An 18097-nucleotide genomic window follows, 5' to 3' on the forward strand; every position below is an offset into this window, starting at 1 on the left:
TTGACATTTTGTAAACTTTTGTTTTAGCCTGGAAGTGTATGGGCTATACTTGGGTTTTCCTTATTCAAGTGGTTTTTAACTTTAAAAATATATATTTCTCTGTGGTTATTGCAAGTCATATTTATTGTCTTATTACCGCTGCTAATGTGTGTGTGTGACATGTCCCTGTGTTAACTTGACATATGATAGTATAAGTAAATTTTTTTGCTTCTCTAGAATCTGATTGGACAGAAATCAGTTGATCTTTGATGCTCCCCTGTCACATGATAACAGTGTGTTTTATCTATATTTCATGCACAAGTGTGTTTTACACCATAGTTTTCCTGCAAATGATTTATACGAGCCTCTCATCATTGCACACTGATAGGGGCCATGCTGCTTACACCATCTAACTGCCAGGCTATGGCCTTCTGCTTACATCTGTCCCCCCCCCTTACATCAGCACATGGCTCCTGTCACATGTAACCTCTCCGCACTTATACAATCACAGAAGGGGCAGATCACTGCATAGCACAAGATCAGCACATGTATTGGAGGTAAATTCCCTGTGCAGCACTTTTTATAACTGCCACATCTGGATTTAGGAGACAATAATACTAAATATAAAACACACCCAGTTTTGTATTTAATATTACTGCTCCTTTTATCCTGAAACCGCCGGCAGCTTTGGGAAGTGACACATAGCAAGTTTTCCCCTATGTGCTGCTGTGAACATTGTCACTGGTGTGATTGACCACAAATAGAAACAGTTTCAGACAAGGAAGAGAAGGAGCATACATACAGTATAGTGCTCTCACGCTAGGCACACCTTACACATTATGTCCAACACATTTTTACTCCTGGAAGATTTCATCTAGTTTAAGTAAAGTTACATTGCCCAACAGCAACATTAATTATAATATATTAAATTGCAATACTTCTATAGGGGTGTTTCAATTTGTAAAGCAAAATGCCACTTTTTAAAGTTGCAAATATAAAGTTCTACAGTTTTGAGTTTTGGAAATGTGAAACCTCCACTTCTATGCTGAGCACAATCATCGAAAACCACCTGAGCGATGGATCGGCCAGCCCAACGATGTAAGTGGTATGCACAAACGATAATATGCATACATACTTGCCAATCTGCCACCCAACATGTCTGACCACAGGAACAGATAGTGACGTCCTTGTTGGCGGTTTCTGAGCCAGCATATAGATTGGTCGGCTGTACAGACAGACAGATGTGGCTTTATCTTGCAGAGATATCGGTACATCGGCTGTGCTGCACAGCCTCCCAGGTATGTCTGTGAACGACGTTGTTCAGATTTGTCGTCTGTACACACATACAGTAGATGCACTATGCGATACGTTTGTTGGTTGATTGAACAACATATTGCATAGTGTGTACCCAGCAGTAGAGTAGATACTTTTTATCTGAATATGTATTACAACGCTAGAAATAATACAGATGTCTCAGAATGTGTATGTGAGTACAGTTTGCATTTCCAGTGTGTGTATAAGTTGCCAGTAGGTGGGTGGGACACTCTTGTTAACCACTGCACTGATACATTTTGTTTTCTAAAAACTGCTCGGAAATTGTCAGTTTTCTTTTTTATGAGCGAGTTAGGTGAAAAACATCTATTTCAACTTTTCCAAAATGACTACACAAAAAAGAAAAATGTTTTTTTGAAACATCGGAAACCATCGCGACTTTCCATTCCACAGCAGCTTCAGGCACACTTTAGGGGGGGGTGTTAATGTATCTTCCCAGCGGCTGCTAATCTCTGGGGGTCCTACTGTGCTGACCGATTGATTTGCTGCCGATCACTGACCCAGACACTGAGGCAGGATGCAGGGGTACCGGAAGGCGAGAGCAGCAGCTGCGGGAAGATTCTCTTCCTGCAGCCGCCCACACTGTTTATCTGACTGGTCGAAATGCTGCAACTAGAGCAGAAAAATGCGACCATGTCAGGCAAGTGTTAATGCCTGTTAATACGGTGCATATTATCATGCAATATAAATAAAGAGCAATAATATGCGTAATAATGGCTCCTGCTACTCCTGTGTCATGCTGGCATGTAAATTTATATACAGGTCCTGATTCTGAGAAGCATGCAGCTCCGTGTGCGGCTGTATCTCGCTAATTATAGAGTACTGCGCATGTGCCATAGCATACGCATATTTGGGGGACTCTGAGTAAGACACGTTTCTATAAGTGATATGGGAGACTCTGGGTGCCAACTGTTTGAAGGCTTGAAAGAGAACAAGTCTTTTGGGAGTGTCATTGGCATGTAGCCAGTGGCATCACTCACCCTGGTGACATCCGGTGCGGACCCCAGAGAGGATAGTAGTGCTTTGTCGCGCGTCTGAAAAAGGTGGCATGGCCTCGCGGCCCGAACTCTAGTTTTAGTCACTCCAGGAGCTGCGGACTGCCCTCGGGGACCAGCTTGTGCGCAGTGCTGGCTCCCTCACTGTGTCAGGAACCGAGTGCTGCACATAATGCTACAGTGCAGCACTCGGCTCGAGTCACTGAGGAATCTGCATTTTGGTGTCACCCCTCGGCAGGTGACACCCGGGTACGGCACGCACCCCCATTGTGACGCCACTGCATGTAGCCAGAGTTGCAGACTATTCTGAGATGTGCATTTGCTAAAGGGACACCTATTTCAGATGGACCTATGCACCCAACATAGTGTAAGTTCTGATACTAGTGATTGCTAATGGAAAGCAGTGGAGCGGTACCATGCATCGCCACCAATTTTTGGTATAGTTGCACTAGCATTCCATTAGCACACTATCCACATTCCCAATGTGTCCGCATACAGAGGAACAGTATTGTAATACTTAATATTATTATTACCAGTTATTTATATAGCGCACACACATTCTGCAGCACTTCACAGAGAATATTTGGCCATTCACATCCGTCCCTGCCCCAGTGGAGCTAACAATCTATATTCCCTACCACATGCTCACACACATACACACTAGGGTTAATATGTTACATGCTTCTTCATGGGGACCCACTTGTACAAATGTGATGGTATCCTCCATACATATACAGACTGTAATCTATGAGTGATCTTGGCGGCATGATCCGATTCTTAGGAGGGTAAATTTAAAACAAAAATAAAAGCATTTATTCTTAGCTGTCATAATCTGCTTTACATGCCCCCTAATGATCATTTAGCATATGACACATACCCCCTAATGATCATAACATATGTGATTTTCATCTCTCATCCTGCTCACTACATCTATGCTCTGCTTAGAGCTTCATACAATCATGTGTGGATTTAAACGTATGTAATCTTAGTATGACTTGTTAGCAATAGTCATTACCTGTGCTTTTGATGTGGTTCACTGAGCATAGTTTATAGTGCCATACTGCTTGTTTACTTAAACTTAGTACAATATATGTCCCAGTGGCGTAAATTCATCCCAGACACCCGTAGGCAAGTTATAATTTGGTGCCCACCCCCCCCCCCCCCTCGTCATGGCCGCTGACACTGTAATGTAGAAATTCGCATGCAGACAGGCTATAGATAGACGAAGGCAGCAGCTGATGGTCTGACATGGAGCTCTCCACTAGTATATGGTGGCTTCTCAGGTGCCAGGAAGGGGATTAATGACGCAAATTGTCAGGCCCCACCCTCGTCACCACCCTCCTGCTTCTCTTACCCGGGCTTCTCCCGGGAAGAGATATTAAAAAGTAGGGAAGTATGAGTTACAGCCCTAAGTGGGGTGAATATGTTGTGGACAATGGAGGAGGTGCCCCTTCAGAGCTGGAGCCCGGCGGCAGGCGCCTCCATTTTCTCCCATAGTTCTGCCCCTGATATGTCCATTGATCAATCTGTATTTCAAATAGCTGACCAATTGGCTCAGATGTAAGCCAGTGTCTTAATCAGCCATACTATTTCTTAACAATCAGTAGTAGGGCAGCTTGCTGAGGGTTGTAGCTTGATGTGGTTATGCATAAAGTGTGGTTAAAATCAAGTGTGGTTTCTAAACAGTTGAAAAACATTGAACAACATCTAAGACCAGGTAATTACAAAATCATTACTTAAAAGAAGTTTTTTCAAAATATAAAAAAAACAATGTATCAAAAAATTCTTTTTATAATCCCACTACATGGAATCATCTTTAAAGGTGCCCACACACATAGCGATCTGCACACGATCCCACAATGTGTGCGATTTCCCCTTAACTCTCCCCCGGCAGCTCCCCGGCAATCCTACTCACAATTTGGAGTAAAAATGTCCAATCTGACTTGAGATCTATCGTGCATCCAGTGCATTGTGTCCCAGATTGGCAAATCTGCCCTACAGCACGGCAGATCTGAAGATGCGATGTACGACGAGCAGGGACACGCATTAGCATCGTTATCGTGAGTGGACATTCACGATCTGGCCATATTTTACACGATTTGTCGTCACAATTTGTCGAAATCGGGTAAAATATCGCTGTGTGTGTGGGCAGCTTAAGGCTACTACATCCTTTACTCTCCCTGCATCTCATCCTTCTATACATATTGCTACCTCTTACAAACACACATGAGCTTTTAACTTATCTATACACATTGACAATAACATCTACAACCTGTCGCCATAAAAATGTTTCCGACAAATCCCACAAATATATTTATATCTCCTGCTGCTTCTATTAGCTGGTGACATATCACCAAATCCAGGCCCGACCCACATGCCACTTCCACAACGAAGTATAAATCCGGCTAACCTCATAAACATTGCGTGCCTCCCTTCACCCTCCAAGTCACTAAATGTGCCTTATGGAATGCACGCTCTGTCTAATAAGCTAACATCCATCCATAACCTCTTTATTTCAACTAACCTCAACCTTCTGGCAATAACAGAAACATGGCTCACACAATCAGACACTGTCTTCCCTGCTGCACTTTCACATGGTGACCTACACTTCTCACAGGCCTGGTAATTGTAATGTAGGTGGGATAGGAATATTACTGACCCAATCTTTCACACACACAGTTCTCCCACAGGTAACTTCACTCATATTTACAAAATTTTAAGTACATTCTATCAGGACTTTCACCCCTTTCTCTCTGCGCATTGTTGCTATCTATCGCCCACCTGGGCCACCTCAACAATTTCTGTAACATTTTTCTGCCTGGCTCCCTCACTTCCTATCCTCCGACATCTCCACCATCGTTATGGGTGATTTCAGTATCCCCATTGACAGTCCACAATCTCCTCATGCCTCCAGACTACTCTCTTTACCCTTTCTTGGCCTCTCCCAATGGACTGACTCCTCTACTCATCAGAATGGCTACTGCCTTGATCTTGTATTCACCAGACTATGCTCAGTTTCTGGTTTCACTAATGCTCCTTTCCCTCGCTCAGATCACAAACTTATCACCTGCACACTCTCCTCCATTAAATCGTCATTGAAATCAACCAAACCTCCTAAAATCCGCAGAAATATTAATGCTATTAACTTCTCCTGAGACTGCTGCATCACACCTAAACCAGATTCTAGTAAAAGCCCTCGATGAAGTAGCTCCAGCTACCCATCACACCCCACGAAGACTTAGATGTCAACTGCGGCATTCTAACTTAACAAGCTATCGACAAAACAGAAGAACATCAGTGGCGAAAGTCTCGTACTCCAAGTGACTTCCTCACATATAAGACCATCTACAACTCTTCTCGTACTGCTCTGGACGTTGCCAAACAAACATATTTCCAATCTCTAATCTCTGCTGAAGCCTCTAACCTCAAGCAACTTTTTAATACATTTAAACTGCTTCTTACCCCTCATTCACCCAAACCATCTGCTACTATCTGTGCGCAAGATCTTGCTTCCTATTTCAAGGAGAAGATTGCTAAGATCCGAATTGAAATGATATGTTCTTCCTTGGCTAGTGACTTACTCAATTCCCTACCTGAACCCTCTGACACATTCTCTTCATTTGATCTCACAAATGAAGATGAAGTATCTACACTCTTCTCATCCTCCTTTGAGAGATCCTATACCCTCATAAATCAGTAAAGCTCTGTCTCCTGTGCTCATCCCAACCCTAACTAAAATCTGTAATCTCTCGCTCTCTACTGGCATCTTTCCATCACTGTTCAAGCATGTAGTGATTACTCCCATTCTGAAAAACCTAAATTCTGACCCTAACACTCTCTCAAATTACCAACCTATCTCCCAGCTCCCATGCCCCTCCAAGCTACTTGAGAGACTTGTCTACACCCACCTCACACACTTTCTTAACTCACACAACTTATTGGACCATTCATAGCTTCCATATCTAATTATATTCCCTTTCACAGTCCACACATAACCTCACACATTGTCTTTCTTTCACATCCTCCTGACATTTGGCCGACATTCCTGTGTGACTGGATCATGCAACCCACCAAGAAACTGTGCATTCTGGCCTGGACCAATATGCAATATATAGCACCTATCCTTGTGTATCAATGCCTATTTCCCTATAGATTGTAAGCCTGCGAGCAGGGCCTTCCTACCTATATATCTGTCTGTTATTACCCAGTTTTGTTCTATTAATGTTTACAACTGTAAAGTGCAACGGAATATGTTGCGTTATATAAGAAACTGTTAATAAATAATAATTTAGCAACATCTAACCTCTTGATTATAATATAAAGATGTCATGTACCTGAGAGAAACTATGACATCTACCTCATCTGAATATCTGATCATTCATTATCCAATTGGAAATCTAGTTTCCTATTATCCTGCTGTTCCAGGTTTGGTTTCATTTCCATGAACTTAAAGATGTGTTAGTATATTGATCTGCGTATTGGCTGAATACCAATATAAGTGCCACAGTTTAATGCTAAATTAATATTAACCAAAATATTAATTGTCCAGCCAGTAATGTAGAGGAACATCTCCAATGGATACTGAACACTCTTGATATTTAATTCTTGCTGCTAATGCAAAATACATTGCTGCTAGACATATGTTCTTAAAAAATGGCTTTTTTTTTAATTTGTACACTTTATGCATAGTGTTATAGACTAAACATCCGATGCTTTTTTTTTACTTTTGTATTTTCCCCATATACGTTTACAACATTTCTGAAATTGATGAGCTATTATCTTTCATGTATTTATACAAAATTTGCCAAGTGATTATTTTGGGTATTTGATAGCCAGTCTTCCTATTTGTTTTATATCAAAGTGGTGTTACTTTTTGTTTGTGAAACAATTGCTTTGTACCTGCTGACTGTTCATCCTGTCATTCCTTACTCCCTCATTGGTCTCACATTCTTGTGTGTGTGATAAGAATCTAGCTTCTATATATGAATAGCAGGACCAGAACTAGACCATGGCAGGAGAGATGGCTTACTGCACAAATTAGGGGTCGGTCATAACACCCTGCATTGGTTGGGAGCCAGGGAGTTTACTACTTAGGTTGCTGCCATCCCCAACTTTTATTCCTTGCATGCCTTGAACCTCAGCACTCAGAGCTTTTACTGATTAAGTACTTCTATCCTTCCTCTTTTACCCCTCTGCCATTTGTCACTTCACAGGTTTTTTTTTTCTAAGCATTCACTATTGGTATCAGTGGCAAACGCAGGATTTCCAGAGGGGGGTTTCCGGATGCTTAATTTTAGAGCGAGTGTGGCCTGCCAATGAAGAGGGAAGAAATAGTACTTAACCAGCTTTAATAAGCGTCATACAAAGTGTATTGTGTGTAATAATTCCAGCATATACAGGACCAGCGATCACAGTAAGCCATTATATGTGTCAAACAAAGTATATTGTGTGTAATAATTCCAGCATATACACGACCAGTGATACAGTAAGCCATTATATGTGTCATACAAAGTGTATTGTGTGTAATAATTCCAGCATATACAGGACCAGCGATCACAGTAAGCCATTAGATGCGTCAGTAGGGCATCCTGCCTGAGTTGAATGTATTTATTTTAGATGATGGAACCATTCCAGACTATTGGAGCAAGTCTGGGAGCCTGGAGGAGCAGCAGAAGAACCTAGCACTGCCCTGGACATATATGTACATATTTGGCTCTATAGCAGTGCATCTCTAACAGTGCATGTTTTCCAGATCTTCTAGTTGGTGCACAGGTTATTTATTACTGGCTGATACATGTTGAAAGATCCACAGGTGGTGCTAATTGTTTCATTTGTGATACTGAGAAGAACATGCAGCACTAGTAACAATCTTGTATTACTATTTCTATAGTGGTCATGGTGTGGGCTGGGGAGGGGGGTTTCCAGGCAGATGGAAACCCCACCTGTGTTTGCCTATGGGTATTGTATTGTTTGCACAGGGGGCTATATCAGGGAGAAGTTAGCACTATACACTGACACTGCTCAATTATACCCCTTTTACACCAGAGCAAAAACCTGGGTTTTTGCTGGGTTTACCCGGGTCGCAGCTCAGTGTAAAAGGGTCCCCGAAAAATAACCCGGGTCAAATAACCCGGTAATTCAATCCAGGTATCTACTTGGGTCAGACCCAGGATGGACCTGTGTAATTGTGCAGTGTAAACGGCGCAACCCAGGTTATCCGACCTGGGTCCTGCCTAAAATGAGCTGATTGGTGGCTGTGGAGCAGTCACCTCCCACTTTTTATGACCTCACAAGTTTAGCAGGGCAGACCCAGGTTCAGTGTGAACGGGTCTGACCTGAGAATAACCCAGATCGATGGTGCTGTGTAAATGGTGTCTGACCTGTGTTGGAACCAAGTCTGAAAACCCAGGTAGGACCTGGGTTAAGCATTGAAAAAAGATCTAAGAAACTCTGAGCATGTTGTGTAGTATGTACAAGACACACAAGCAATAGTATATCAGGAAATCCTAAACTGTTGAATTTTTCCCACAAAAAAAGGCTATCTGGAACGGTTAGTTGGAAACCAGCCAAATGTTATCTGGTCAAAAATTATACTTGATTTAAGGGGCTAATGGCGATTTAATGATAATGGGTAAATAAATCTAAACACTGGAATATTCAAATACTATCCCCCAGTCAGATGAAGCCATATAAGTCCATTGAGCTATGATCCTAATTTAGTAACACCAGCTAATGGTGATGGTTCAGGAGTGGGGTGTTTGGGAAACAATTACATGATGCAAGTACAGCAACACTTTTAACCCTTTCAAATAGTTTTCTAAATGCTAGAGAAAATGGCATAACTGTCAACATTGTTATGGTTGATCTAATGACTGCATCCCCCCTTCTGTATTCTGTGTGTTTACTGTATAAAAGAAGGCTGCAAGCCTGGTGTGTATGTATCCTTTGAACATCTTGAGGTATGTAACATAGGACTTCTGAATATCTTCTATGGTGCTTACTTCCAATACTTTTAATTGCATTTTATTGGAACTAATAAACATCTACTTGCTTATGGAAATGTCTGCATAGAAAATATATTTGGAAGAAGGGAAGACTCTGTCAAGTAGTGTGGGTTGGGACAGAATTCTACGCTTGATCTTTGGATATGCCTTTAATATTTGGTTAGGCAGTTTTCTATGGAAAGGCTATTGTAACAATTATCTCCAAGTACCATATCGAATCAGGTCTCCACTTGAGGTTACAGTATTTGTTTTTCTTGTTTAGGTAAGTGATGGGAGAGAGTTTATGGATTTTCACCTTGTACCCTGCAAGGGACTACTATATTATCAAGTTTAGAATACAGGCTAAGGCAGAGGTTCCCAAACATGGTCATCAGGCACCCCAACAGTTCAGGTTTTAGAGAGATTCATGCTTGACCACAGGTGATTTAATTAGTACCTCAGTCAATTTGATTTAACCACCTGTGATCAACCATGGATATCTCTAAAACCTGAACTGTTGTGCTTTGAGGACTGCATTTGGTAACCTCTGGGTTAGGGAAAAGTGTTGCAAGTTCCTAAAGTGATGTCCTGTATACAACCATATAAGCCAAGATGATGTATCCAAATTCCTCATCCAACCTAAAATCAGAAAACCTAATGGGAAGTGATGATAGATACGCCATAATGCCTGGAGTGGTGGGAAGCATAATACACTGCAGGAAATTGCAAGACAGAACAGTCCAACAGTTTAACTGACACATAATGTCTTGACCAAGCAAGCCAAAAACCGGCGTCAACGTAAATAGAACACATATACCACTCAGCCATAACATTAAAATCACCTGCCTAATATTCTGTAGGTCCCCCTTGTGCCACCAAAACAGCTCTGACCCGTCGAGGCAAGGACTCCAAAAGACCTCTGAAGGTGTGCTGTGGTATAAGTCACCAAGACATTAGCAGCAGATCCTTTAAGTCCTGTAAGTTGTGAGGTTGCCTTCATGGCTCATACACACTAGACAATAAATTGGACGATAACTATATTATTATTGTTCAATATCATCCAGTGTGTATGCATGATATTGTTAACGATGCACGCTCCCGCGAATTGTTATTGATGTCTTTCATCGCCTGAACTTGCAGGGCAACCTGACGATATCATCAGGTTGTGCATGTTCAGGGATTTGGGAGGGTGCCGTCACTGAACGATATCGTTAATGATATCTTTCAGTGTGTATGCTCAATCTCGTCCCTGACATTGAGCCCGGCTGTTCAGGAATAACACTTAACCATATCTATTTGTTTTCCAGTACATCACACAGATGCTTGATTGGATTGAGATCTGGGGAATTTGAAGACCAAGTCAACAGAACTCTTTCATGTTCCTCAAACTATTCCTGAACAATTTTTGTAGTGTGGCAGGGTGCTTTATCCTGCTGAAAGGCCACTGCCATCAGGGAATACCAATTTAAAAAGGGGTGTAATTGGCCTGCAGCAATTAGAAAAAGGAGGGGGGTTTAACCCCCTATTGTTCCTCAGCACACTGAATAACACCTGCAACAATATATGAAGACTATATGGTCATAGAAATTCAGAGATATTAGTTGCATGCATTTGCAAATACATGGGAGGCTGCTAGGCCATGTCACGGCTTCACTAGTGTTAGGGACTGCTAGTAACAGAGAAGCAGTGACGTGGCCTAGCAGCCTCCCATGTATTTGCAAATGCATGCAACTAATATCTCTGAATTTCTATGACCATATAGTCTTCATATATTGTTGCAGGTATTATTCAGTGTGCTGAGGAACAATAGGGGGTTAAACCCCCCTCCTTTTTCTACTTGGTATGACCCCTCCCTTTCATGCACCTGATTAGTACTGCTAGATTGATTGAGCAGCTGCCATTTTTGTTTGTTTGGCCTGCACCAATGTTTAGGTAGGTGGTAGGTGTCAATGTAACATCCATATTAATGCCAGGACCTAAGGCTTCCCAGCAGAACATTGCCCAGAGCATCACATTGCCTCAGCTGGCTTGCCTTCTTCCCATAGTACATTCTGGTGCCATCTCTTCTTCAGGTAAATGATGCACACGGACCTGGCCATCCACATGATGTAAAATAAAATGTTATTAATCAGACCATGTAACCTTCTTCCATTGCTCCATGGTCTAGTGCTGACATTCACATGCCCATTGTAGGAACTTTTGGCAGGGGTCAGCATGGACACCCTGACCGGTCTGTTATGCACTGTGATTTCTGACACCTTTCTGTCATAGCCAGCATTAATTTTTTTGAAATTTGTGCTACAGCAGCTCTTATGAGGGATCGGACCAGACAGGCTAGCCTTCGCTCCCCACGTGCATAAATAAGACGTAGGCGCCCATGACCTTGTTGCTAGTATATTGCTTGTCCTTCCTTGAATCACTTTTGGTAGGTACTAACCACTGCATACTAAGAACACTCAATAAGACCTATTGATTTTAAGATGCTCTGACTCAGTCGTTTAGCCATCACAATTTGGACCTTGTTAAAGTAGCTCAGATCCTTACACTTGCCCATTTTTCCTGCTTTCAATACCTCAAAATCAAGAACTACCTATTATATCTCACCATTGTAACAAGCTAATCCATGTTTTTCACCTGTCACTGGTTAAAATTTTTTGGCTGATCGGTGTATGTTCATTTGGGAAGCAAACTCCAGCAAGCCAGCCGAAGATCCTTTTTTATTTTAAAGTGACAAAGGCCTTATTGTGAAAGTGGAAGAGCATGAGGGACTTCTGGGAAGAGAGTAGAAGTAGAGTTGTCCCCATGGGAAGATGTAAATGATGAAGAAATTTTCTCCCTTCTTTAGGATCAAGAATCATTATATATTGTTAATTATTAATAGTTAGTTATATGGGTTGGATACACGATCCCAGCGCACACAATGCATGTGCTCGGAATCCTAGAGACGGAATTCCGACAGTTGAAGTCCCGATGCCTGCAGGTAACTAATTTAACCCTAACCATAACTCAATTTTTCCACAGCCTAATGCACCCCCCCTGCAGCCTAACCCTCCACCTAGTGCCTACCCATAATACATAGACGGAATCACAGCCATTGGGATTCTGGCACTGAGATTGTGAGTGTCGGCATTCTGTGCGCTAGCATGCCAACTATATCCCATTTAAATAATGCACATATATATTTCACAGTGCTTCACAAAGAATATTTAATTCACACCAGTCCTTGCCCCAGTCCTGTATTCCAAACCACATATACAGAAACTGAAGTTGGTTATGGTCGCATCCTAGACATCTTGCATCAGGAGTGGGGAACCTTTTTTCTGCCGAGGGCCATTTTGATATATATATAACATTATTTGTGGGCCCGGTGCAGGCCACACCCCCTCTGTGTAATGTCACTTGGAGGCAGGGGCACAATCGCAGGTGATTACAGCAATGCCCGAAGCATCCTGAGGATGTTCCGGGGAGCTGTAAGGGCAGCAGTGTGACCGTCTGATGCTCCTAAGGACGCTCCAGGTGGCACTGCTGCATAGATTCTGGCTGCAGGGTACCATTCTAGGCACCCTGCTAGTCAGATGAGGCTAGCAGAAAAAAAGCTCCAAGGGCCAGACCAAATGATTCCACGGGCCTTATATGGCCTCGGGGCCTGAGATTCCCAATCCCTGTCTTACATGAATGTGACAGTCATAAAAGAAGAGAATGCAACCTAATCAAGGTGATCTACCTTACAACTCACCAGATCCCCATGATTGCTGCTCACTGCTCCACAGTACGACAGCTGTAAGATACATAACAATTCCCTCCCACAATACAGATAAACAAACTGTCCGGTAATCTGTACCTCCTACACTAGTAAAAAACAATTAATAATATTAGCTTTTATTTATAGGGTGCTACATGGTGTCCGAAGGGCTGCAGAGTAATAAGAACACAATTGTATAAATATTAGATATAGAGTGTGTACACAGCATTATATGTTTGAAGGCATTCCAATGATACATACGTGTAGCATGCCTCTTGTGTGTTCTGTATGACATTTGTTTGTTAGACACCCTACCTTAACTATTGTTTCTCATGTATAGTTTTATGCTTATCTACTTACTATTTGTGTACCTAAGCCTCTAGAATGTCCTACTTTGTATGTAATATGCTCTACTCCTCCAGGTCGAGCTTTATTGCACCTTATAAATAATAATAATAATAATAATAATAATAATAATAATAATAAAGTATCTATATTAGCCTCACAGATAATCCTATGAAGTTTTATAGCACTCAATATATGCATCACCCATTTGTGAAATCTGGATAAACAATAACAATCAGATAAAATTCTCTTTGTTTTTGTCTGGGCAGTGAAAACTGGCAGAGCTTAGGACCCAATAAATAATGTGTTTAGTTAGGTGTGAAATGCTCAGCCTATCCATGGGCTGTCTCTCTTCCCACAACTTGACAAGCTCTGCTAAAGAGCTTAACAGTGCAGATTAAACCTAAAAAAAATTGTTTCCCATCTGTTAAGTGGAGGAACTGTCATTCAGCATTCGGCTGCTTGTCTAAACTAAGTTGCAAGTTTGTGTAAGTAGCTATATTTATTCTGCAAATTCTCCAATATGTGTATGCATTTATATGATAAAAGATGTACATGTTTCTTTCCTTAGTGGAGGTAAGAAGAATGATTCATTTAATCTGGATAATCATTTGGGGACTTTTCTGCATGACAGTACTAGATGGACAACTGCAAACTCCTACAGGTAACAGTATACTGAGTATCTTAGTATTACACCTACATGATGTAAGATGTGTACACGTAATTGTTATTACCAAATATGTTGTTACCTGTTTTGACGTTAAGATCCTTCCTTGTAAAAGTGAATAGTTTGAAATTAAATAAAACTGTCCAATATTTTACTTGTAGCTGCAACATGGCCTCATGTTGAAATAGTTCATGTCCATTGGAGAACATTAAACAACTAAATTATCCTTATCTCTGAAATAGTTCACAAAACCATATTACATATTACCCATAGATTGACTTTTCTATATATTATTTTATAGAGTTCTGGAGATGGGTACATTAGCTGTATTTTATCTGTAACCTTGTTGGTTCACTGTTACAGTATGGGTAAAAGTTGGCTTAGCTTCTTACTTATGGTAACTAAGTCATTTTTCAGAGGTTTGTATCAATAATAATTTTTAGATATCTGATTATCTAAATTAAAATATAATAATTTCAATGCAGCCTTTTTAAAATGTTGTAACATCTAATGACATTGAAACCAGACTGCTTTTACAAAGCAGCCACTGTAAATCTTGCTTAATTTTTCTATCTATCTGTCTATCTATCTGTCTGTCTATCTATCTATCTATCTATCTATCTATCTATCTATCTATCTATCTATCTATCTATCTATCTATCTATCTATCTATCTATCTATCTATCTATCTATCTATCTATCTATCTATCCTTATTCTTAATATGAAAATCCTGCATTCCTCTCACATTGTCAAAACAGGCAAACCAATACGACATACATTATAATATATATATATATATATATATATATATATATATATAAAGCATCAGTTTCACACCTTTATTTTCTTTACATTATCTAAATGTGTAATAGTACTGGGTGCTATATCTATCTATAAGTGTGGTTAGTGTACAATTTATCTCCAGTTGGCCAAAAGAAACAGCAGCTTGTGGTCATGGATAGTCATGTATCTTTGTTGGTATTAGATGATGTTGTCTTGACATTACTTAATAACAGCAATTTAAATTTACTCTGATTTTTGTCTCCAATATAAATCTCACTTTCTGTAATTAATATAAATTGTGCAATAGTTTTATCCATACTTTGCCTGGTCTAATTAATATAAATTGTGCAATAGTTTTATCCATACTTTGCCTGGTCTCATTCATTTCTGAGTTAAGTTTAGCTAAAGTGTTTATACTGTAATGTTGTCATTATCCACAGTCATGTTTTGATATATACAATGTAATAGCTTACATCCATGTACAGTACTTTGCAGGGATATTCAGACAATCAGTGGTTTACTGTCAGCTGTAATCACATAACCTTGCCATTGCTGACACCACCTTTACAGTCTAGAACATATTGTATTTTATTTTCAATATTCAACTGACGTAAACACGATTTGAATGATTATGATGAGCTTCATATCATATTATTTGATTTTATGTGGCTGAAGAATCCAGAACGCCCCTGGACAGCATCCTATATAGAGGACTTACAGACGTGCAGTATGGGGTGGAAGAGGGAAGTGGAATACTACCAGAACCAGATCCACCTTCGGCCAAATCACACAGCCAACTGTATAGGAGCTTCCTCAGGAGGAGGAAGAGGTCCATTTTATTCCCCAGTGGAGTCAAGGTGTGCCCGGAAGAAACCTTTGAGCAAGCTCTTGTGAATCATATAAAGTTTTTTAAACTAAGGGGTAAGTGAAATAGCTAAAAATAGTGTTGTCCATTAAAGCAATATAGAATGCTCATTGTGCAGGATACACTATAGATATTATACCTGTAGTGGAATAGCTAGTGTTTGATAGTGGTTTCCAAAGCCCCAGTGTATTAGTGACATATAGTATTAATCAGCACAACAGTGATCATGAGGTAGATTAATGCTGGTGATCTGCTAGGTGTTTGTTAATTAGTGTTGACCTGATTTAAACAATGAAACCTTAGAAAGTCTATTTATTTCAAGTATATTATACAGCAAAAAAATTAACCCATTTACATCTTGTTCTATGGCTGTCATAATACACTAATAATGCTAGTGTACTATTATTATTATTATTATTATTAATAATAATAATAATTATTATTATTACTATTATTATTATTATTATTATTATTATTATTATTATTATTATTATTATTAATATAGGGTCATTATACTCTACAGCACTATGTGTGTCAGCTCTGATTGCTTAGCGGATCTAAACTAAAAAAAAAATAATGAAAACATACATTTAGAAATGCTATACATGGGTATTTTATACTGACATAAATCAATTCCACAATTTCAGCTGTTTCTCATCAACAACTGCCATATGGGTCTTTCTGTAATTAGTTGTGCTTGCATCAATCAGAAATGTTTTGCTTTGGTTATCTATTTTATTAATGTGATATATAATTATAGGAAATTATTCATTAAATGTCTACTGTATGATACATTGCTACTAAAAAGGCAGGTGGTTGTTTTTTTTATTAAAGTAGAACTGTAATAACATTAACATTATTATTAACATCTATAAGTTCAGCACATACAGCATACATTCTTTAGAATTCTGATGAGGCAACCGCTGGTGTTATTTTTACACCAGCTCCTTTATGAAGTAAATGCTGAGTGTTATGAGGTATAAGATTATGGTAAAGCTTTAAAAGTCAGTGCAGGCCATTTGCAGAGCACAATACAGCAGCTCCAAAGTGCAAATGCCATTTTTGACCTACACAGTCTCTGATTTGTGCAAATGTGCATACATTTCTACCCAGAACATACAGTCAGGTGCATAAATATTGGGACATTGACAGAATTTTCATATTTTGGCCTCTATTCACCACCACAATGGCTTTGAAATGAATCAAACAAGATGTGCTTTAACTGCAGACTTTCAGATTTAATTTGAGGGTAATTACATCCAAATCAGGTGAAAGGTGTAGGAATTACAACGGTTTCTATATGTGCCTCCCACTTTTTAAGGGGCCAAAAGTAATGGGACAAACTAAACAATCCTAAATCTAACTTTCACTTTTTAATACTTTGTTGCAAATCCTTTGCAGGCAATTACAGCCTGAAGTCTGGAACGCATAGACATCACCAGATGTTGGGTTTCATCCCTGGTGATGCTCTACCAGGCCTCTACTGCAAATGTCTTCAGTTCCTGCTTGTTCTTGGGGCATTTTCCCTTCAGTTTTGTCTTCATCAAGTGAAATGCATGCTCAATCAGAGTCAGGTCAGGGGATTGACTTGGCCATTGCATAACATTCCACTTTTTAGCCTTAAAAAACTCTTTGGCTGCTTTTTCAGTATGCTTCGGGTCATTGTCCATCTGCACTGTGAAGCGCCGTCCAATGAGTTCTGAAGCATTTGACTGAATATGAGCATATAATATTGCCCGACACACTTCAGAATTCATTCTGCTGCCTTTGTCAGCAGTCACATCATCAATAAATACAAGGGAACCAGTTCCATTGGCAGCCATACATGCCCACGCCATGACACTACCACCACCATGCTTCACTGATGAGGTGGTATGTTTTGGATCATGAGCAGTTCCTTTCCTTCTCCAAACTGTTCTCTTCCCATCACTCTGGTACAAGTTGATCTTTGTCTCATCTGGCCATAGGATGTTGTTCCAGAACTGTAATGGCTTTTTTAGATGTTGTTTGGCAAACTCTAATCTGGTCTTCCTGTTTTTGAGGCTCACCAATGGTTTACATCTTGTGGTGAACCCTCTATATTCACTCTTGTGAAGTCTTCTCTTGATTGTTGACTTTGACACATATACACCTACCTCCTGGAGAGTGTTCTTGATTTGGCCAACTATTGTGAAGGGGTTTATCTTCACCAGGGAAATAATTCTTCTGTCATCCACCACAGTTGTTTTCCGTGGTCTTCCGGGTCTTTTGGTGTTGCTGAGCTCTCCGGTGCGTTCTTTCTTTTTAAGAATGTTCCAAACAGTTGGTTTGGCCACACCTAATATTTTTGCTATCTCTCTGATGGGTTTGTTTTGATTTTTCAGCCTAATGATGGCTTGCTTCACTGATAGTGACAGCTCTTTGGA

At 40.2% G+C, this 18097-nt stretch overlaps 1 protein-coding gene across 1 annotated transcript in view; it reads left to right on the forward strand.

The window, feature by feature from the left end:
* Window positions 1–13925: 13925 nt before the first annotated feature.
* Window positions 13926–18097, forward strand: part of IMPG2 (interphotoreceptor matrix proteoglycan 2) — a 113608-nt gene continuing 109436 nt past the window's right edge. Inside the window, exons 1-2 of the mRNA XM_088481194.1 lie at window positions 13926–14040; window positions 15503–15748. Of these exons, the coding sequence (XP_088337320.1) occupies window positions 13926–14040; window positions 15503–15748 (361 nt within the window). The remainder of the gene's footprint in view (window positions 14041–15502; window positions 15749–18097) is intronic.

Source organism: Taudactylus pleione, unplaced genomic scaffold, assembly GCF_031769625.1.
Source record: "Taudactylus pleione unplaced genomic scaffold, aTauple2 ptg000265l, whole genome shotgun sequence".
NCBI lineage: Eukaryota > Metazoa > Chordata > Amphibia > Anura > Myobatrachidae > Taudactylus > Taudactylus pleione.